The sequence below is a fragment of the Plasmodium cynomolgi genome, chromosome 2 (genome assembly GCF_000321355.1).
Source record: "Plasmodium cynomolgi strain B DNA, chromosome 2, whole genome shotgun sequence".
Lineage (NCBI taxonomy): Eukaryota > Apicomplexa > Aconoidasida > Haemosporida > Plasmodiidae > Plasmodium > Plasmodium cynomolgi.
Genome location: NC_020395.1, coordinates 485,176 through 508,952, shown reverse-complemented (window position 1 = coordinate 508,952; position 23,777 = coordinate 485,176). Strand labels below are relative to the sequence as shown.

At 45.6% G+C, this 23,777-nt stretch overlaps 3 protein-coding genes across 3 annotated transcripts; 1 reads left to right on the top strand and 2 right to left on the bottom strand.

Annotated features, from left to right (window-relative positions):
* Positions 1 to 1,238: 1,238 nt before the first annotated feature.
* PCYB_022130 (hypothetical protein) lies at positions 1,239 to 15,674 on the top strand (the record flags this gene model as incomplete). The annotated part of the gene is made up of 4 exons (XM_004220562.1): positions 1,239 to 1,479; positions 1,743 to 1,963; positions 2,197 to 3,657; positions 3,933 to 15,674. 4 exons carry the CDS (start codon positions 1,239 to 1,241, stop codon positions 15,672 to 15,674), a joined length of 13,665 nt encoding a protein of 4,554 aa, XP_004220610.1.
* A 469-nt stretch (positions 15,675 to 16,143) lies between these two features.
* Positions 16,144 to 19,984, bottom strand: PCYB_022120 (DNA mismatch repair protein PMS2; the record flags this gene model as incomplete). The annotated part of the gene is made up of 2 exons (XM_004220561.1): positions 16,144 to 16,453; positions 16,623 to 19,984. 2 exons carry the CDS (start codon positions 19,982 to 19,984, stop codon positions 16,144 to 16,146), a joined length of 3,672 nt encoding a protein of 1,223 aa, XP_004220609.1.
* Positions 19,985 to 21,608: 1,624 nt separating this feature from the next.
* PCYB_022110 (hypothetical protein) lies at positions 21,609 to 22,631 on the bottom strand (the record flags this gene model as incomplete). Its single annotated transcript, XM_004220560.1, has 1 exon — positions 21,609 to 22,631. A coding segment is annotated over one exon (1,023 nt), but the record flags the coding sequence as incomplete, so codon positions are not given.
* Positions 22,632 to 23,777: the final 1,146 nt, after the last annotated feature.

Genomic DNA, 23,777 nt, shown 5'->3' with positions numbered 1-23,777 from the left:
CTTTGTTTTTTTTTCCAACTTTGAGCGGCAAAATGTAAATAAGTCCACATACTCGTTAGCGACTGAAAATGGAAAGCGGAGCGTCGCGCAGAGGGGAAACGGGTTTGCAGCTGACCTTCGGGGGAGAACAACGTGGTTATTCTTTTGGGGGAGCATCCCTGTCCAGGTTTTTCTCCTATTTGCGCGGGTTTGCGGCGGACCATCTCTCCACTCATGTGCCAGAGTTTTTCTTCCCTATGTAACTCTATCAATAAGTGCTGTCCACACAGTGAATATACAAGCGCTCAAATGGACGCACCGGTGGGAGCAAATTTATGCGCACGTCTCGCCTCCCCTGTGCCGCGCAAATTTTGGCAATTTCGCGAGGAACCCCCTTTTCTGCAAATGGATAGCAGATGGGGGAAGAACGACCATGGGGGAAAAATACATCCTTTCAAAATTTGCCCCCGTAATAGCCAAAAAACAGATGTGTAGAAATGGGAAAAGAAAAAAAAAAAAAACTCCTCCAAAGCTGCGGTATTCCATTAAAAACGCGCTTCACTCTGTTGCCAAATCGGTTAAAAAAACGGGACACACCTAAAGCGCGCACAACGCTTTTTTCATGTTAAGTCGGTTCGGTTCTCATTTCGCGTATGCAAAAGTTATTTGTCGGCAAAATAAAAATGCGAACGTGCAGGTTTTTTTTTTTTATTCCTTTCAGCTTTCATTCCATTTGTAAGGGGCCTCGTTTATGTTTGTTTCACGCTGCGCCTTTTTTTTTTTATGCCTATTTCGGTTGGCATTGTATTTTTTATTTATTTATTTTTTTTTTTTCATACTTTATGTGAGCACTTTGTAAACTTCTCCTCCAAAGGTTATCTCGTCCATGTGCCTACCCACGTAGCACTTGCATGTGCCGATACCTTTGCTTGCGCGAGCTAAGTTAAGGCAGGCAGAGTCCCCCTCAGCGTACATGAATGTTGCAAAACGTTGGGGGGGGTATTCAAATGTAAGCATTTATGTATGCTTATACACTCATGTGTATTCATGCATGTGCGCTAAGGGAATGAACTGGGAGGGATGCCCCTTCTTCTCCCCAGCGCATGCTTTAGCAAATGCCGCAGCGGGGAGAACTCAAACATTTGGAAAAAGTATGATTAAGTGAAAAAGCGGCAGTGAGATTATTCCACTGTTGAGCAGTGTTCCAAGGGGCTCTACTGCAGAGGAACGAATCCTTCCGCGACCTACCACAGTGCAAAATGATCAAAATTGATAAAGTGCTGGAGATCAACGTGCGCGATTTCGCGCGCGACTTGAACGTTTTTTATAAGAAAAGTAAAGCCATTGGGAACATAGGAAGAACGGAAAACGCTCAAAACAGACGTTTCTCCGACAGAAGAACGGTGTCCAAGTATGGAGACACAGTCACCATTTCTTTGGAAAGGCACATATTCATTTGTGTGCGACGAAGCAACACCTGGAGGGTGTTCCGGCACAACAGTAATGAGATAGCGACAGTTGGGGAGGGTGCCGATTAGAGGGAAGCCACAATTGGGACGTGTCTTCATTTTCCACTTTGAAGAATTCAAGCGCAGACTTGAAAAGGCAAATAAATAGTGGCATCCCCCCCCAGCAGAACGTAGTTACGATCACTTTTGATGCACATTCTCCGTGGATACTTCCCCACAGAGTTGTACCATCGCCCACCCACTCCCATGCATTACTTATGGTTATTTATTTTTCCCTCACCACCCTGAACACAGGTTCCCATAAAATTGATAAATGCGTGTGCATTGGTGATTCGAACGTGCTCGTGTTGCAGAGGAACAATCACATTTCCATGCAGGCGTTCGAACGCATTGACAAAAACAAACAGTTAAACGAAATAAGATTGTTGAGGAGACAGGACCTCTCATCGAATGCCCTTTTCTTCTGTGTGCACCAGGGTTCTATTTACATTGTCGACCGAAATGGGGCACTATGGGTAAGACGTGACAAAAAAGGGGGGAACTCCGTCGTGAAGAAAATACCTCCGTGTTAGTTGAGTGTCCCGCTCGGAAATTACGGCTACGTGTGGGGGGGACCCATCGGCATAACTTTTGCTCACGGATCGGTCACTTAAGCGTAGGTGCATCCCCCTGCTCGATGTCACCATGTGGACTCTCCACACCTCTTCATCATTTCATATCATTTTTTTTTTTTTTTTTTTTACCCAAGCAAACAGATGTCGAAGATTGCCTGAACGCCGGCATTTCCCCAAAACAAATCAAACATTTTCACTTCCAAAAGGACAACCAAGTGTATTATTTTAAAGTAAAAAATGGGGAGACCCTAATTATTGCTCACTGTGATGACGGACGAGGGAAGGAAGTCCACACAATTATGTACAACTTTGCGAGTAAGCAGTTGGAGCAAATTAGTTTGAGTGTCTCCCCTGGAGTCAACCTGGAGGACAAAGAAAAATATATTAATTGCCTCGATTTTAACGACAACTATGTTGTGGTGCTGTTCAGCACAAATGAATTGGCCGTTTATCAAAAGGGGGGAAAGACGAACAAGTACAAATTTTTTAAATACTTGGATAAAAATAAAGCGAGCGTCCTGAAATATTTTAAAAATAAAAGCTTGCACGAAGTGGAGGAATGCACATTGGGTCAGGCATCTGGTCAGGCATCTGGTCAGGCATCTGGTCAGGCATCTGGTCAGGCATCTGGTCAGGCATCTGGTCAGGTATCTGGTCAGCCATCTAGCCACACATCAGGCCACACATCTGACCACGCACCTAACTGCGCAGACAAGGTGGACAGAATTTCCTCCCTTCAAATGTGTGAGGACAACACCCTGCTGCTAACATACAGTGAGCGCTTCCTCCCCGACACAGAGGACAATGGAAGCAATCACAAATTCACCTCCCTCATGAAGAGCGCCACGAGCACGTTAAATATGTACCGTAATGAAATAGAAAAAATTTTCTTCTTCCGATTTTTTTATCAAGACAAGTTTAACAATAACTCCCTCCTGTACGATATCAATGAACAGTTAATTAAAAGCCAAAATATGCACATGTGCTTTTTGAACCTACGGGGGGGGTGTAGGAACACGGAGAGCATCAACTTGGACGATGGGATTTACACCCTGTATAGAGAGACAATTCAAATTTTGAACAGTCGATTGTCCGGGATGGGAAGCTTGGCAGATGAGGAAAACACTGCGGACTGTCCAAACGGAGCAGCCGCAGAACGAAGGAGGGAAGAGCTTCTAAACCTAAGAGCATACCTAGACGTGCACGACATAAGTCAAAATAAAAGAAAAATATTTATGAACCGATTAAGTGAGGACCCCTCTGAAAAGGGCTTCCTCAACATGGACTTTCTAAAAGACATAACAAAAAATATAAGTCGATCCGATGATGTACAGCCGTGTAGCAACATATACCTATGCAATATCGATGACTACTACGTGATGCTGGAAAATGCAGAAGACGATTTTAATTTAATTTTGTATAAAATAAAATTTCTGAACATGTCAGAATTTTTAATTCATTTATTTTTTTATAACTACCACGATGCTGTGTTGGCAGCTGAGCAGAATGGCATGGCGTCTTTGCATCAACTTTTCGTTTACTCCGTTTATGACTACGGGGGGAGGTACTTCGAGTCACCCCTGAGCGATTTTCAGGTGAGTACTCCCGTCATCCCATGTGGCCGATGTAACATCTCTCGAGAAGGCCAACTGAGGGGTTCACTCCATTGCGCAAGTGGATGCTTCCACCTCTTCTGACTCTCTGTTCAACGTGCAAACTGCACATGTATATAAGCACCTAATATTTCTATAAGATTTTTTCCTTTTGCATAATTGTGCGTCATCCCACCAAAGAAGATGTTACCCCATCACACATATATCCTCCCCTGCAAATTTTTTTTTTTTTTTTTTTTTTCCCCTTCCCCTTGCAGTGCCTCTTCCAAATTAAAAACCTGTTTGACTTCCTAGAGAGAGCTGTGACGTACGACCCTTTTCTCTTCAGAGAGGAAGATGACACAAACATAATCGAACTGCTCAATTTGAAAAACAACGGAATCGGTCAGTACAGATATGTCCCTACCAATCTTAACAAAAATGAGGAAAATAATAATTACCACAATATGTTTTATCTTCTGAACGAGTCAGGCGATAATGAGATCACTTCAAAATATGTGAACAAGTATTACAGTGTGAAAAGGGTAAGCAGTGCAAACTTGATGCAGCATGTCGACATAAACGTACAGATGCTCAAGCTGAAAACTGTGCTGTGCGTCTCCCTGCGAGTTGTCCTGTACCTGTTGGGCGAGGGGCAGTCGGCTGGCGATGTGGTGCTGACCTCAGATGAGAGCGACGTGGGGTGCGACATTGAAGGTCATCACACTGACGAGGGGTGCGATATCGGTGAAGGTCACCACACTGACGAGGGGTGCGACATTGGTGAGGGTCACCACACCGATGAAGAGGGCCACTTCCTAACCAAGTTGATAAAAAATAAGGTAAAGAAGCGCCGAAGGAAGAGACCCAAGTGGGCCCACAAAGGCGGACAAGCCACTATGCATATGGGTGGTCACACATCAGAGCCTCCGAACGAGCGACAGTCCGGAGACGAAAGCGACAGGGATGGTGAGAACAGTGCCAGCGGCCATAGTGAGGAGGAGCAAAACCGAATCAGCGAGATATGGGGACTTTCGATCGACCAGGCAGATCTAAGCGGAGTTGAAAGCAGCAGCAACGTTGCTGACAGCGTTGAAATGGAGAAAGGAAGCATCTCTGCGTCGAACTCACTGAAAAGACTTAATGACCAAGTGAAGAGGAGAATTCCCCACAGCATATTTCTCCACGACGTAGACTACAACTCGTTCAGCGAAAGCCGCGAGTCCGTACAGAAAAACGAAATTGTAAAAACGAAATTGAAGCTGTACAGAAAGGAGATACTACGGCAAGTTTATAAGTACAAAATGTATAACTACGTTATGAAGCTCCTGGATCGAGAAAGACGGAGAGGAAGGAACCACCCGGGCTGTGGTACATCAGGGGGAGAAGACGAACCCCCCAATTTAAACTCCGACAAGCACAAAAACTACAGTAATAAAAATAAACTGTCCGACATTTTTAGCATCTTCAAGAAAAATATAAATGATTCTACAAAGATGGGAGAAAAAGATTACATGAACAGAACTGCCAGCAGTGAAGGGTTCACAGAAAGCAACGCAGAAGTTGAATCGTCCAACATCTACATCTTGAGCTGGACAAAATTTAAGTACTATTACACCCCATTTGATATTGTAAAATATTTTTTAATCAACCAAAATTATGTCTTAATTAAAATTTTTTATAAATATTTTCGTTTTTTTGTTAACCATAATTGGCAAAGGATATTTTATTACATTCCCGTGAACACCAAAATTGAGGATATTTTTTTTCTTCTCCCGGGGGTTAAAGTAGCGGAGAGTAATAATCACCCTGATGGGGGTGCTTTACTAGGGAAAGCTGCCCACGATGAATATACAAATAATGGAGAGTCTAACCCGATTGACGATGCATGTGTTGATGGGGGGACCATTAGTCCTTCTTCCCATTTTGCAAAAAAAGATGAAACAGATGAGGAAGAAGAATATGCAAAGTGGACTCGAGAAAATCAGCCACCCAAAGGATTTTCTAACCATTACGAAATACACTCTAATGGTGATGCCTTTTTTGAGTTCTTCTTCAGTAGATCCATTGCCATAATGAAGAGAACCAGGTTGGTTAAGAGTCGCCTCCTGGCATTCGTCTATATTTGCCTACAACAAATAAATGGTGATAACATTTATGATCTTTTTAAGTACGACCCCGTTTTGAAGAGACTTACTTTTGACGAATCGTATTTTGACGAATCGTACTTTGGCGAATCGTACTTTGGCGAATCTGTCCATGTGGGAACCGTGTTAAGTGTAGGGGAAGAAAATCCTACCGCTGTCACACCAGATGGGAATACCCACAGTAGAGGAACTCCACGAAGAGAACAACACCCTTTGCACAACGAAAAAAACAGAGTGAAGGCCCCCAATTTTGGTGACCCCTTTTGGATAAAGAAGAATCTAAAAGTACAGATTAAAAAGGATAACATCCCGAAGAAAAACGTGCTCCTTATATACAGCTTCTTCATCCTCATTAAGCTATACATCCTCTGCAAAGAGAATCATAAAAATGTAAAATTAGACGATTTTGTACTCATGGATGTATACACCCGCTTGTGTTTGACCCTGGAATTCGACATAAAGTATATGTCCTTGGAATTAGACCAAGATGGTTACATAAAATTATTTTATGACAATTTGGAAGAATTTTTGAGCAACTACTATCTGATAGATGAACACATTGCATCTACAGGAACAGCGAATTGCAAACTTTTCACAAAGGAGATTGTCAATTTGGCATACGAGAAACCGAAAAACCTTTTGGAGAGCATCTACTTCAATTTGCTTTACTCCTCTCAACAAATTTTTGTGTTATTCTGTTTAAGGACATTAAGACTGCTGCAGGGGAGAAACGGTCACAACGGTGGTGAGAGAGAAGGGAGGAAGGGGAAGAAGGATGATGCCACCTGGTCCAGCCACCTAACGTGGAGTGAACGTTTAGGTCAAAAACAGAGTGCAATCCGCGGAAGTGCAGAAGTGGTGGTAGGGCGATATACCCAATCGAAGCGAAAAACTGAAATTGACAAAATTTTTGTTTTCCTAAAATATATTTACTACGCGTATAAGCATAGAGCTATCTTGAGAAACGATTACGAGTTCTCCTTTTTATTTCTGGTGATCTTTTACAAGTACATGCACATTAACCTGTTGCACTTTATTTCAATTTTGGGCGATTTTTACAACCTGTTGCCGAGACAGGTAGTGGAAATCCCCGATGAGGGGGTGGAGTCATCAGAAGGAGGGACCGCCCCACAGGGGGGGGAGCTCTTCGATCTGGGTGAGCTCTTCCACAGCAGAGAGTGCAACAGCAAAGCGGTAATTTATGACGAACATTTGAGTCGCATTGTCGGGGGGGACTGTGATGACGCAGCGGGGGGAAGTCCATCTTGGGAGAGCCTATCTGTCCAGGCTGCCCCCCAGGTGAACCCGTCTGTCCAGGACACCCCCATGGTGGAGAAACTCCTGGACGTTTTCGAAAAGGACCTGAACGCCCTGGAGCTGATCAAATATTTGAAGAAAGACTTCTCGCAACACGCGGAAGACGAAATAAAGGTAGACATCGATATGATTGTGAGTTCTCGAAATAGCAAAACGAAGACTGTACTGAACATTTTTACGTTATTCAAGAAGATAATGACCTGCACGAACAACAAAGATACAAATTTCACGAAGAACTGCTTCCAACTCTATCACAATTTATTTTACCTAGTAGATGTTTATACCTTCTTTCACATCCTCTTCTACATCATCCTCTTTCATTCGAACGACTTTGAATATTTAACCAACCTTTTGAGTTTTTTCCGGAGATATTACAACCACGGGGGGGTGGGGAAGCCGCTCCATGGGGAGAAGCCGCTCCATGGGGAGAAGCCGCCCTATGGGGAGACACCGCTCCATGGGGAGAAGCCGCTCCATGGGGAGACACCGCTCCATGGGGAGAGACCGCTCCACGGGGAGAGCTCGGATGACCTCATAAATTACCTCCTCCGCAATAGGGTAAAAATAGTGACAATTAACGAAAATTTTGAGCACCTCTACAAATTTGTAGAAAATATATACTCTAAGAGAAGAGGAGGATTCCTGTCCCACTTGGCTGACCAGAATGAAGACCTTTTGGCGAACTTGAAAATGTTGAAGTACATACAGATGTTTGCAAATCGAAAAGGAGAAAGCGAAAAGGATAGTGGCCCTTCCTCCATGAGTCACTATGTATCCAGACAGCCCCTACACAAAAGGCCATCAAACGAAGATATATATAAATCCTTTTCAAAATTACTCTCTCAGTCATATGAAAGGATTGCCCCGAACGATGTAAACCTTGAGGAGGAGGGGGTAAAGAACAAAACGAGAAATACTTACCGGCCCCCTTTTTACAAAAACATTGTTTACGACTCTTATATCAAGATAGCCATCGAAAAAAATAAATTTCACATCTTCAAAAATGTAATGCAGAACGATCTCACAATTTGTTACAACAGATGGAGGACCATCAAATTGATTAAACTTCTCCATTTGGAAAAAGACCATCTTAGGGATTCTCTCCTCTTCGTTATCAGCACCCTACAGTTACATCGGAAGGTAAAGACTCTTCCCTTTTACCTGATTCTTTTTCTTATTTTATTTCAAAATGATGAATTGGGGAAGGACCAAAAGAAGGCTCTACACAATGCCATTATGTACTACGTGGGATGTTCGAACCGATCTGTTAGCTATGTGTACAATTTCGGTATGTCTCTCATTGCTTACTTTTCTCTCAATCACCCCGAGTGTATTCCCCATCTATACAAATCCGTTTTTACCAAAAGGGAGTACTTCAATCCTGCGTGGAGAATTCCAAAGGGACAGAGACGAGACTCGAACAACATGCATGATAGCTTCCTCTCTGTGTATGACTTTTTACAAGATAGTAAAATTAAATCGCACAGGATGAGTGATGAAGATCCCAGGAGTCAAGGAGAGAGTGGAGGTCATAATAATTACCACCCCGGTGTTGTTCAAGAGGGGAGGGCAAACGCCACGGAGTGCCCTCCGCAGGGGGGATCCGTCAGAAGTGATCAGACTAGTGGGAACATAAGCGAACCCGCAAATAAGCATCCCCATTTCGGACCATCGAAAGACGATGACGAAGGGGAGATGAACCCGATTGCTAAGGCATTCTGTAAACTTACACACACGGCGGACGCATCCAGGGGGAGACTTCCCATCGAAAGACACCCGCAGCTCCCATTGGGAGGACTTCTTCACATGGCGAGGGAGGAACCCATGGATCCATACGAGCACACCTTTGATGGGGAAGATAATCTCGGTGAAGTAGAACAACTCCAAGTCGAAATCGAAATATTCCAAGGGGAGAAGAAGACCCCCCTTGAGAATCAAATCGACGAGTGCGATGACGCGTGGGGAAAGAGTCCCGGAGAGAACGGCCAGCGTAGGGGGGATGTCGACCAAAGTGACAAGGAGTTGGACCAACTGGAGGACATCTTCACGGGTACCGATTTTGAGGAAATGGGAGCATCGTCTGGTGAATCGGCCAGCGAAGGGGGCGCCGCTGAAGTGGGGGGAGCAAACGACACGGAGGAAACGGGTGAAGCGGACGGCGCGGATGACATGAGTGAAACGGGTGAAGCGGACGAAGCGGACGAAGCGGATGACGCGAACCGACCGAATGACGACCGCGGGAGGAGACACCTCGTAAACCACTCAGAGCGTCTAGCACAGGCGAAAAACCCAAAAGGGGGAAGCAGTGAGGAGAGCGAAGAAATCCCCCACATGGTCGGACGGAGCAGCGCATGGGAGGTGGAAGCAGACATCCCCCCTAATCATATCGCCAGGCACACCCAACAGAAAGGAAATGCTCACAGTAGGAATGCCCTTACGTATCTACTAAAAAAGGCGCGCAGCAGGATTAACAAGCACAACGTGACGAAGTGGGACGTGGGTTATATCACCAGAACGGTAGGTGTAGTGAAGAAGGCCCTAAAGAGGAGCGAAAATAAACTAAAAGGAATGGATAACACCTTACATGTGCACCACTTCAACACGAGAGGGCAACAACATCAGCAGAAAAAAAACAGGAACCAAAAAAGTAGCACATACAATTCTCTCCTGAGCAGTGATCTCTACTTTGCATTTCTGTATTTTCTCCAAGTTGAGGATTACCCATTTATCTACACCTTCGTGAAGAAAATCATTTTGAATAATTCAATCCTGATAGACAAAAAAATGGCTATTATTGAGAAGCTACTGTTAAGTATGTATTCCTTTCATGCACAGATGGGAGAAGCAAAGGAGGGACTCCATCCTGAAACCTCAAAAGGCATTCCTCCATTTTTAAAAAAAATTCTCAATATGTTGGTAATTACGAAATATTTGCTCCTCCAATTGAATGCGAACAAGTTAAACAAAATCGATTTGCAAAAAATTTTTGTCGAGGACGGCTATAAAAAATTGTTAGTGGAAAAATTCGACAAAGAGAGATGTGAGAAAATTTTACAAGTTTTGATTAAAATAGGAGACATTTCGAGGATGACTCTTCTCGATATGAATCTCCATATAAAAAAAAACAGACACACTGTAGTGTATGACTTACGATGGCCAGGTGGACCCAAAGAAATAGGTAGCATGGTACAAAAACATCTCAGTGAGAAGAACAAGATTGCAGAAGACCTCAATGACCATAAGCGATTTCAGTTTCTATTCGAAATTGAGGTGGAAAAAAAAATGATTATTCACTTCCATAGGAGTGAAAAGAATGCTCTACTGATTTATATCACGACCCATTTGAACTATCTCAATTTTAATCTCCATTTTGTGAGAAAGATTGTCTTTTATATGTACGAAACGTGTTTGTATTTCCTTTGTCCAGCTGTATACTTTTTGAGGACATGTTTTTATGACTTCAGCATGGGGAACCTATTTTCTTCCTTGTCGAGAGTAGTAAAGAGATTATCTCGCACGGAGTTGGTAACGAAATTGCTCGAGCTACGTTATGTGTGGATTTGTCTAGGAGAAAGCACAGCAGATGTGAAGGGAGACACATCTAGAGGAGACCTCCCACAGAGCATCGAAGAAGGGGAACGAAGAGAAAGTCTCTCCAAAATAAACACAGCAAAAATATTGTACAGTTCGAAGATTTTAAACCCTTTCAATTTTCACCTCAAGCAAGCACAAACGGATAACCCTTCATTTGACCAACTCATTTGCGATCATGTGGAGGAGGAACAAAAAGGAGTTCAAACGTATAAGTTAGGAAAGGAGGGAAAGTACCATTTGGTGACTTATCTGTGGAGTAAATTTGACATAATGCCTCAACTCCACGATTTGTGTTTTCTGCTGAAAGGGCTTAATATTCAGCTGGACCCATTTTACTATGCCAGTGAGGAGAATCACCAAGTGATACAGGAACTCTTCGACGGTAGTGAAGATGACTATGTCAAGCATTCCCTTCTTTTCAACCTACTGAACAGAGATTGTATTGACTTATTTGAAATTAAAAATGTGAAAAATAATTTGTCCCATTTTTTCTATGCTAATGAGAAGCACCATAAGTGTTTTCTAGATTTTTACCTCTACCGTTGTGCACTAAAATTAGACAACTTAAAAAAGGTGTCGACACTTTTATTTACGCACCTTCTGAAGCGTCCTCTAAAAGAATTCTGCAGAAACATTGAATTCAATTTCACCAAATGGATGCTCCTACACAGAAGGAAAATGGACAAATTTTTACACTTTTACAATGTGATGGATAGACTAGGGATGGACCACCCTGAGGTCGTAGTCAAATTAGTTACTGATAATTTATATCGGGTGGACTGCCTTTTGTTTCTCTACCTGATGCACTACGATGGGGAGAGTGACCCTCCCTCAGCTAGCCGCATAATACTCAAACTGCTCATGGTGCTCTTCTTCACATCGCGCACAAATCCAGACGCAAACTTTTCAGTGAATGATTTTTTCCACTTTTGTGCGACAGAGACCGAGACCGAGACCCAAGGGGGTGGGGACTTACTCACATTGGAACACTCCCCCCCAGGGGATATAACCCTCGAGGGTGAATTCTGTAAGGATGATCAAGGTGTGGCGGCGGGTGAGAAGGCGAACGGGGCGAGCGCAGTCGGCGAAGTTAGCCAAGTTAGCGAAGCTACCGAAGCGGAAGACCCCAAAGTGCTCACAACCCGCAGCGGCAGTTCCGTGGAGACCGACGACGAGCTGTACATTGACAAGCGCATGGAAGTGCACGATGAGGGGGACCACAACTCAGACGACACTGCCAACGCCGAGATGGATGGCGACGAGCAAAACTTTCACGAGATCTCCTCCGTTGTAAGTATCCCCCATCTATGTATGAACGATGAAAGTGCATCCACGGGAGAGCACTACGAGTACACGGATCAAGAAAAGAGCCTCATCGCGGACATAAACAATTTTTTCCAAAAGGATGACGGACTTGGTGGCGAGGATGACAGCGAGGCTTCACGCGGAAGAGGCAGCCCTAGGGGTATTCACGTAGACCTCGACGAGAGAAGAATTGGCCAAATTGAAAAGGGGTTCAGCGGCGAGGGGGGCGGACAGAGCGGAGAAGGCGGAGAAGGCGAACGGGGCGAACAAGGCGGAGAAGGCAGACAAGGCGGACAAACCGCACCGACCGAGAAGCACAAAGTGCGCAATGCCGTGGCCTCCTTCTGCCGTCAACGCATAACCCTCCAGCAGGTGATAAAAAGGGTTATAAAGAACGAATTGAAGGCAATTTTGTTCCTTCGTTTTTCTAGCAGAGTAACTGTGTTCAGCTTGTATGATAAGGCAAAGCAGATTGACCACTTTCTGCGGAGCTTGGGCGGACGCAACGTCTTTTTCTCCCTCGAGATGATGGCAGTACTGCTGTGGAGGAATAAAAGAAGGAGGTCGAGGAACAGGTTCATTTTTCACTTTTTTGCGCTTCTGCACGTTTTGCACTTCGTCAGGGAGGGGAGAAGTGGGCAGCAAAGTGAAGAACCACCGCGTAGCCACGACAAGGACCACACATTGGGCAACCCCCCCACAGAGGATAGCATCCCCAACCAGGATGACCACGTCCAGAACAAGGAGAGTCTCCTCAAAAGCTTGACGGTACTCCTCTTAATTAACCTGACGAATATATTTCTACCAAGCGTGAACAAACTCTACTTGTTGGAAGAGAAGCAACACCTACTGTTTGACAATGAGAGGAATCAGATAAACACCAAACACGACGTGGCGCATTTTCTTCATATAATTCTGAACCTAGTGGACGAGACGTATGTTAAGGGTTATGAATTCGTTTACCTTAGTCTGCTCCTTTTGATGGAATATGTAGTAGAGCTTTTATGTGACGACAGCGACGTGGTAGTCCCCCCCACCATGGCGCACATCTTCAAGTGTAGTAAAGTGCAAAATTTGCTAGACGATTATGCGAAGGGGTACCACCATGCAGGATACGGCAAAACGGAGGAGCAGAAGACGAGGGAGACGAAGGAGACGTACAAGACGAGGGAAACGAAGAGGAATGCCCCCACCGCTTTCCTAAACCAGGAGGCATACGACAGGATTAGAAGCATGATGAGCCGTATTTACTTGAAACTCCTTTCCAACTGTGACAGGTCCATTGTGCTAGTCTGCAAAATCGTCATAGGGAATAGGATCAACTTGGAAGACGAAATGGAATTATTTAAAAAAGTCAAGAGCACTATACTGCTATTTTTTACATCAAATTATTCCCAAATAAAATCGAATAAACAGAAGGTACTCCAGCAGAGCGACCCGAAGAACATGATGAAGAGAGGCAATATGAACAGAGACGATATGAAAAGAGACGATATGAACAGAGACGATATGAAGAGAGACGATAGTGAGCTGTTTCAATCGAAGATTGCTTCCTTCATTAAGGTCCTCCTGGTGATAATGCATTACAACGTTGATTCGTTCAAAAGCTGGGAATATTACGAAACTATTAAGCAGATAATCACCGATGGAGAGTGGTTCCGCATCTTTGACGCCAAGTACGCAAGGGAGTCAGTTGAGATGAACTTTCTTTGCAAGAGGTACACCAGGAGGAGGGGGCACCTCTACGGCGCGCAGGGAGGTGCACAGCTTGGTGGGGGGCTAACTGATGGGCTCACTGCTGGTCCCACGGCACCTATGGAGGACACGCCCAACGTGGGAAATAACACCAACAAGGGTATTATCGAGGGTATTACCGATAGTGGTGCTGCTCCACATGCTCCAGCTCGCCACCGCGAGGTAACGCAACCGCTAGAAGACGAGGATGACGAAGTGGCCCATGTAGAAGACCCACATAATTGGGACTCCTCCAGTGACAGCCGTGCAGAAATTAACAAAACGCTGCTCTTTTATTTGCAAAGTTGCACAGAGGGGGAGGAAAGTGACACGCAGAGGGAAGTCGACTCGGGGGATACACCCAGTTTGCTAAGTTTGAATCAGATGGTGCAAGGGAATTCCCCGTGGAGCAGGGGTCCCCTGGATCGTAGCAATGACCACCAGGTAGGGGAAGAAGAGAGGAATAAGAGCGCTGACAAATCGCAGAGGAAGGGCGTGGTGTCCGGGGTTGCTCATACCGCAATGAAGGGGCTCTCACCCCACAGTTCAGCAACCAACCTGGCGGGACCCCCCCAGAAGGGGGATAATGCGGTGCTCAACGGGGAGAACCTCAACGGGGAGGACCTCAACGGGGAAGACCTACACGGGGAAGACCTGCACGGGGAGGACCTGCACGGGGAGGACCTCGACGGGGAGGACCTCGACGGGGAAGATCCCTTCCAGTTTAACACCTCCAAAGTGCGGGAAACCATCCTGAATGACTATGGGAAAGGCTTCCTGTCCAAGTACATAAATAAGCTTACCACGAAGGAGGAGTGCGAGGAGAGACTGAAGCAGGTGGGGAGGAAGTCCAAAATGATGAATCTAGTAAAATATGCAGCATACATTCTACGATACTGGAATATCGAAATAGAAGAGTTGCAAAAAGGAGAAAGAGAAGAAGGGTTTCAAATTTTAATTTTTTTTGCAAACCATTTCCATTTTTTCGAAAATTTAATCAAATATAAAATTATTTTGAAATTGTACATGCATAATGAGCTCAACCTAGCAGACGAACTCCTGGGACAGAAAAGCAGGATGTGGTCATGGTACAGAAATGATGTGAAAATAAAAAGCTCCATTGAGGAATATCTCATGAAGGATATATGTTACACCAATTTCTTCAGTGGGAAAGGGAATAACGACGAGACGTTTCTACGATCATTTAACCAAGTGTTAAGAAGGGGCCATTGGACTAGTGCTCCGCTTTCAAGACAAGAAGAAGGGGACCCCATCCTGACACCACCCACGAGTTGCTTCTACCTAACAAACTACCACAACAATAAGTTTAACGAAATATTTTTCAAAAGCATATATATGCAGCATTATGCCTTTAGGAAGTACTGCAAAGATGCAAAGGGTGGAAAACACATGGGGGGATATCTTCCCAGGGAAACCCAATTCGACACAGGAGTTACCCACCGGGGGAAGTATACAACTCAGGGCCAGGAAATAAAACATAATCAGCCAAGTCATACGTACCACTTGCGTGATGTGCAGGGTTACTACTCCCCCCGAGAGCAGTCCCCAACTCAACAGAGTACCAACCACCTCCCCCTGTTCTACCTATCCTTCATGGACCTCTACGCACGCACCGCAGATGTATACGATTTCTACTTCCAAGCAATAATATTCAAGTTAATGAAAGAGGAGGAGCTACACATAAGCAAAGCGAAACAATATCAAGAAGATATAGAAACATATTTTCAGAACATGTTAAATCAGTACGACTTATATTTGATGCTTCTCCATTATCAGTTGTTTACCTTTCAGTCTGTTAGCTGCAACAACACCTGTACGAATTTTCTCAATAGGCGTGAACAGAAGTTGGTTCTCTATCTGTGGGTCAGACTCACTCAGGACCTAATGAAGAAGTACCGGTAGGGTGTCACTTCTGTTATGGTGCTCACAGAAACGGGGAAAGCCACACACACCCCTACAACAGCAGCGGCGGTGACAACCGCAAGATATGCATTTCTCCGCCTTCACATTTTTTGTGTTTCTCCATGTGCCCCTATTTTTCCCCCCATTTTTAGGTCCAACATCAACCCAGCCAATGCATTCCTCTGAGCGGCGCACATCGAGTGACAAAAAAAAAAAAAAAAAATTTCACAAACAGCCACGGGAATCACCCAAATTTTTGCATGCAATGTTGAGCAAATCGTTTTTACGCAAACGGTGCGAATGCGCAATTAAAAAACTTTTGGAGAGAAAAAAAAAAGGTTTAAAAAAGGTGCACTCCACCGCCAATGTCGTCAACCCAGCCAATGTCGTCAACCCCGCCAACGCCGCCAACCCAGCCAACGCCGCCAACCCGGACAACGCCGCCAACCAGGCCAACGCCTCCACCACATCACTGAAACTTCAGGAGCGGGCCGAGCATCGGCTTGGTAGACATAATCAAAAAGAAGGCGTGGTTGTGGAAGAGGTACTTGTACGCATCGTAATTCTTTGTTACAATCAGATTTGTAATTTCGTCGTACAGCTTTACGTAGTAATTTTCGAAGCAACTTTTTATGTCCATGTCGTTTATGATGTACTTGATGGTGGGCCTGCCGTGGGGGCAGTTCCACGGGTTCTTCAACACGCTAAGTTTTTTTTTAATTTTGATCATTTCGGCCACGTTCAGGGTTTTCCCTACCATGATGGCGTTTCTGCAGGCCCTGTGGGGGGAGAACAGGCGAAGTGTGTGCAACAGGTGGTACAGTGTGTACTGACTGTACAGATAGTGCAGACAGTGCAGGCAGTGCAGACGTGTCGCACGCATGGGCGCGCCGTTTCGCCTAGCCACTTGGCCTCGCCGCTCCGCCTCTCCACCGCTCCGCTGCTTACTTGGAGGCCAGGATCCGCCAGACCTTCTGGGGGCGCGGGAAGTTGTAGTTAAACCAGGTGTCCGTCGTCTTATTGGGTTGGCCCTTGTTCCGTATGAACATCTGAAAGCTGGCCTTGTCGTACGTTATCGGGTGCTCTGTCAAGTGGTGCAGCAGGGACATGAAGTCTTCGACCTCCAGGATCCTCCCGTTGAACACGGGGAGGGACAGCAAGTAGACCTTCACTTGCATCAGGGCGCCTTCCCCCGCATCGGCCGCGTCGGTCGCATCGGTCGAGTCCGCCGCTTTCACCCTTCTCCTCTTCTGAACGGGCTCCTCCACAATCTCCACGTCAAAGCCATTATGCAAAAATATCTCCAAATTTTTCTCGATGATATAAATCTGCGCAGGACTCAATTCCAAGTCAATTTTGCTAATCAATTTCTGCGACTTCATGGTGAATATTTTGTTGTACTTTTCGAAATTGGATTTCTCGTCTGCAGCATGTTGGTCTATAATGAACAGGGCATAGCTGCTGTTCCCTTGCGGTTCGATTTCCTCCTCCTCCTTCCCCCCAGACCCTACTGGATTTACCACTTTTTCTCTACGACCCCTTTGAAAGTACAGCAAATCAATTTTCGAAATGACAAACCCTTTGTTGAATTGACCACAAATTTTTAGTTTTTCAAAAAGGTTGGACTTAAAATATAAATCCTTTTTCTGTTCATCAATATTGCTGAAGCTTATGTCTTCACCAGAGCTTCCTTCTCCGGAGACGTTTCTCACCTGACTTCCCTTCTCGACTGCCTCCTTAATGCTCAAGCTGCTATTAAACAAATCCGCGTACTCACTGACCTGCTTCTCATCCGTTAGGCACAGGTAGCTCTTCGCCTTCTCTTGTTCCTTCCCTTTTGGAAAAATTATGTTTTTGATTTTTTCGCTATTTGTTAAACTAACAACATGGATCTGATCATAATCGAACCCGCTCTTCATTTGTTCCCTATTAATATACATGTTGATGTCTATGGGGATATTTTTGATGCAGCTCCTTTTTATGTTTTCTTTTAAGTCTTCGAAGGTGTAGTCGGGGGGGTCCGGTGAGTCGGGTGAGTTGGGTAGGTCGGGTGAGTCGGGTGAGCCGGGTGAGTCGGGTGAGCCGGGTGAATCTCCAATCCGGTTGTGGCTCCCTCCTTCAGGATGTCTTTTTTGCGGCTGCCGTTCTCCCTCACCAGAGTCGTCACCATCTCTGCGGATTATGTCGTAGTGGGTGCTATCTCTATCTCCCTTGTCCTCCAGCTGGTACTCTAGAACGCGCACTTGCGGCGGATCCTCCAGCTGGTACTCTTGAACGCGCACCTTAGGTGAGTCCTCCAGCCGGTACTCTTGAACGCGCACTTGCGGCGGATCCTCCAGCTGGTACTCTTGAACGCGCACCTGAGGCGAATCCCCCAACTTATACTCGAACGCATGTACACTGGGGTGATCTTCCAGCTCGCACCCCTCCGCCGTCGAACCATCCCCCAGCTGGTACTCGTACACATGAGCATTGGGGTGATCCTCCAGCTCGCATACCTCCTCAGTCGGAACGCCCTCCAACTTGTACTCGTACGCTTCCACCCTGGGGGCCTCCTCCTCTTGAGGGTCCCCCTGAGCTTCTTTTTTCGAAACGAACCCTTCGACTTGCCAGCCCTGCCGTGCGCGCCCCGCGCGATGATAACTGCTCGGGAGGTCCACCTGCTCGGGAGAGTTACTCCCCCCATTAACGACAGGACTGCCAAAAAATTGCTCACTCGAGTCAAACGGAGGTGTGCGCTCTTCCTGAGGGTGCTCCTCCTTCACTCGCACACTCACCTGGGGCTGCGAACTTTTCGTGAAGCTGCCTCTCCCACCCGGTTCGTCATCATCAGATGTTTGCCGTGGCCACACATTCGCATGTTGATGGGCAGTTTGGCTAGCTTGGCCATCTCTATCCACATGATCGCCTCTTTCAACGTGGTCGCCTCTTTCAACGTGACCACCTCCTTCAACGTGACCACCTCCGTCGCTTCCATTTGGGAGGCCCCGCTGCGACATGGGCAGCTCCTCCTTGACTCCCCCAGTAGTGCCTCTTGCCCCCTCCCAGGAATGTGCTGTCTTGTCCCCGTTTTGGCCAATTCGAATTGGTTCGCTTGGGGAGTATCCCCCGAGTGATGCCTCGCTGGGCAGCAACTGTGACAGCGCTCCCCCCTCTGCAATGGTACCTTCTTCTTTAGGTGGGTCAAGCATTGCCTTCCCATGTGAAGAAGAACCCCCCAACATGGGGAGCTGTATATTGTTGGCCTTCAAAAAATAATCACCGATGTGCGTATCGACGAGTTGGCTAGTCTTCGGAGTGAGCAACTTAACCAAGGAGATCTTGATCTTCTCACACAACTCATTTTCGTAAATAAAAAAAACCTCTCTCTTATCTGGAGTAACATTGATATCAAAATTTTTGGTATCGGACAGGATGTTGCAAATAATGATGGGGTACAACCTACTATTAAACTCTCTGTAAATGGAGTTGATAATTTTATTCACATTTTTTAGTACATGTATAGGTCTACTGTTAATGTAATAAAATTGGATGTCTCTATCTCTCCTGCCACTGTTGTTATCACTTATATATGCCCTGAGCTTCCACTCTTCTGAGTCTATATTAAAATCGATCAGATTGCCGATATTTTTTTTCCCATATATAGTATGAACACTTTTTTTAACAGTTTCTTTCCCTCCGTTGGTTAATAACATGTTCAGATTTTTCACGTTCCCCTTCACCGTGACGACATTGTGAATCGCAAATTTTACGTGACAATAAATAATTGCATATTGTTGCATAAGGAGAAGCAAATCGGAGAGCTGTAATTTTATATTTTTTATAAAGTCTTTTTTCCGTATGGGGATATTTTTAAAAATATTTTCACAACTTACTGTTGTTCCTCTCAGTCGTGCGATTGGTTCTTCATGACTTAATCTCCCAAGGCTATCAAATGTTAGCAAATACCCATGGCTACTTTCATCATGCTTTGTTACAATGCTTAAGTCGCTTAACATACACAAGGAATTTAATGCTTCCCCTCTGAACCCTAATGTATTTAAGGAGGTGTGTATATCTTCAAATTCAGTAATCTTTGATGTGGCATGTCTGGCGCAAACATTTTCGAAATTGGACTTTTTAATTCCTGCTCCATTGTCATTAACTTGTATTAATTTGATACCATTTTCGACTAGCTTTATCTTTATTTCTGTTGCATCTGCATCTATGCTATTTTCCACTAGCTCCTTTACTACACTGCTTAGCGTGAATATCACTTGGCTGCTGCATATGTTATGGATAGACTCCTCCCCGATATTCTGGATCTTCATTTAGCTCATCGCGCGGGGAAGCTCTCCATATAAGCATATGCACATGTACGTACGTACATACATACATGTATATGTGTGTGTGTGCCTCTCTCTCTCTTTCTTGCTGGGCGGTTTGTAGGCCTGCGCTTGAGAGGGATGCTATCGAGGTAATGGAGAGAGAGGCCTCACAAAGGTCACCTCCCGATCTTATGATCTGCCTTCTTTCAAGCAGCTACAATTTGGGGAAGGCAAAAACGGGGGGGGGCACACCACTGAGAGGCGAACTATGCCAACGGAGTATTCACGATCACACAGAAAAGGGATGGAAAAAAAAAGAGTCCCAAACGGAGAGTACTCACAAATTACACAAAATGGGGGAGAAACCCAAAAAGGCATAAAAATTGAGACTCTTAAATGCTGGCCGCATTTTTTGGGAAGATTTGGGAAATTCCCCAGATGCATAACCCCATGGGGTACCACTTTTTGGAAGACAACCTGGATGGCAAAAGTGGGCCTCCTCGCATCGGCTATGCACGCGCAGGGCTTGCGAACGGCATGCGGTCGAAATTGATTTGAGGGGAGTTCTTCTCCCTTTGGGGTGGAGCTAGCACGGAGCGCGCCGCGAGTGGAGGGAGCAAAAAAGGGAAGCGAAACGGAAGCGAAACGGGCACGAATGGCGAGACGCCACGGAGAAAACGCAAGAGGTGCAATTTTGGAACTCTCCTTAAACACAAGCGCTGCTGATTCTCCCCATTGTTGAAATGCCCCGCACGGTGAGCCACCGCCACACCCCCGAGAGAGCTTTGTGAAAAAAAAAAAAATTGCGCCAAGTTGAAATCGGCAGTCATGAAGTTTGCGCCCCCATGAAGAAAAAAAAAAAAACGCGAGACGGAAGAGGCGCGCTGAAGGAGGCCAGGGTTAGGGAGGCCTGCCTTTTCCACATTCCCCGAGATGATTCCTGCCCGAATGGACTCCCCAATTTTGCACAAGGACGGGGAAAGCGAGAACATTTGCCGGGCCACTGCGCTCTTCGCGTGGAAGTAGCAGGGACGGCCACAAAATGCCTATACCTCCGCAGGACAGGGGAAGCTATTTAGAAGCGTATTATTTTTCACCCCACGGGAGAGAATGGGAAGCTACACCGATCCCTAATCCGGCGTGCTCGCGGGCACCCTTTTGTGAAGGGTCCGAGTGACCCTACCGCATTATGCGTGCGCACGTAAAGGCACCGTTTTGAAAACAAAATGGCTCTAATTAAGGCGTGGCGAGGCGTGGCGGAGGGAACTTCGCTAAGTTTGGGTGCCCCACTAGGGGGGCGACAAAAGCGGAAGAAATGTCAAAGGGGAAGAAGCGTCCACATGGACGAAGTGGTGACGTACCAACGTGGAGAAGAGCAGTACAGGCAAACGGAGAAAACCGCTTCTCCCAACCAAGTGGAGGACAACGTACAGCACATTGAGGAGCACCCCCTGAAAACAATGAACGGTTACAAAGATAAGCGGCTTCATCTGTCCGCGCGCCTCACTTAACTTATGCGACTTCGTCCGTCCCACATTTCTCTCCCTCGAGAGTGTGTGTCTATCTCTTCCATTATTCCGTTCGTTCGTACGAAGATGTGCACACACTTTATTTGGCGCGCACTCAGTCAGGCGAGCATGTAGTAGCAGAACGCACCCAAAACAAAGAGGACCGTGTTGATCAAAATGAGTAAGGCGCTCAACACAAAAACAAACACGTAAAAAAAGAGAAAGGGATAATTATACATGTAGTAGTAAACAAAATTGACGTACACAAGCACCACTACATAGGCCTCATAAATCTGCATGGGTGGGTAGAGATAAATGTTGATTTTCCCAAAGTTGGGACCATATTGGTATCCATCCACTAGGCATATCTCCGTCATTCTCCGATTAAAAAGGTTGAAGAAATAAAAAGGAGTGTTAAAAAATAAATGCAGTTTATTTATAAAGTTATAATTTTTATTGTTTATGTGTAGCTTTTCCTTTCGAAAAAGGACATCCCCATTCGTGTCAAGTACCTCCGTCTGCAATTGGATAAAATTCAATTTGTCATTGTAGTCATTGTTCATATAGGACAGATTCAAAAGAATGTCAATTTTGTATCCTTTTTTTATTTTCAGTTTGCTAATTTCTTTCTTCTTCAAAAAGGGAATGAGAAAATGAAAAAAATTGTCATCATTGTGTGATTTATTTTTGTCTGACCATTTCTGAAAATTCACCTGACCTGTTAATATATTATTTTGCAAATGTTCATACTCCATTTCGTTATCAAAGTGGTGCAATTTTTCCCTATTCGGATAATTTTCTCCTTTGTTACTAAACGGATGCGTGCCCACTGATGTGTTTTTCCACCTGTTCGAGCAGCAGCATGTATCCCTCTTCTTTATGCTGCTTAAAATTTCGTTTTGAAGCAACTTTAAATGCTGCAGGTACGTTTCGTGCGGCTCGCCCAGGGTGCTTTCCTGGTTAAGCGGCACTCTCTCCACGGTGCTGTCCTGGTTAAGCGGCACTCTATCCACGGTGCTGTCCACGTTACCGTCCACCTCCACTGGGCCGCACCCCCCCGCGTGCGCCGAGCGCTCCCTACGCAAGTACTCCTCTATGGGACTTTTCGAGAGCGTAAACTCCACCGGGTACACATACTTATTCTGGGGGATCAAATAAAAATATAAAAAAAAATAAACCAGCAGGGAAAAAACAAACACCGCGACGTTTATTAGCAGATACGTTACAAGCACGTACAGACAGTGCTTAACATTCAGGTTGGGGAATGCGCTTTTCAGGTGGGCCTTCACTTTAGCGTACGTTTTGTACCCAGACTTGGCCAAGCGATTTATGCCATTCCACGTGGCGTTCAACGCGCCTTCTTCGCGCCTCCTCTTTTTCCGCTTCCTCCTCTGGTACTTGTACGACAGGTAATCCGTCTGCTTAAGGTAGAAGTACTTCTTCTTCATTTTGCAAAACAGTTTTACGTTTCTGGGGTGACTGCTGGGGTGCGCCTTTGGCTTGGCCACCGCGCACGATTCGTCCATTTCGTTCACTTCATCCGCTTCGTTCGCTTCGTCCGTTTCGTTCGCTTCGTCCGCTTCGTTCGCTTCGTCCGCTTCGTTCACCTCGTCCGCTTCGTTCACCTCGTCCGCTTCGTTCACCTCGTCCGCTTCGTTCACCTCGTCCGCTTCGTCCACCTCGTCCGCTTCGTCCTCTTCGTTCACTTCATCACGGTCATTTACTTCGTCCGCTTCGCCCTCTTCGTTCACGTTGTTCGCTTGCTTCGCCTCACTGGCCTCCCACGCTACGCTCACCTCTTCCGCCTCCCTTTCCCCCACGGGGTGCGCAGCGTCCCCTTTTCGAGGCAGCATTTTTCAAAAATCGCCCCCCCCACCACGTATACCTACATTCGCATTATATGCCTCCCCACGTAGGCGCATACTTCATGTGATTCACAAAATTGAAGAAGTGGAGAAATCGCCTCCTCAGAGCTTCCTCACTCTTCGCTCATTTCACAAAAAAAAAAAAAAAAATCGCCAATTATGAGCAATTCTTTGCAAGCTGTTCGATCTGCTCTTTTCAGGGAAACACGCCCAGACAAATGAGCAGCGGTGGAGGGTTAAACAAAAGGGACGCCAATGTAGGGCAATCTGCTTCAATGGTGAAGATAAACGCCACAAAAAGGGGGATAAATCATTTAGGGGATCCCCCCCCAAAAATGGGAACTTTTAGTGGACTCGAAAGGGAGAAAAAGCCAAATGGCAATTTGAAGAAAGGCCTATGTTGGGAGTTCCTTTTAATTTTTT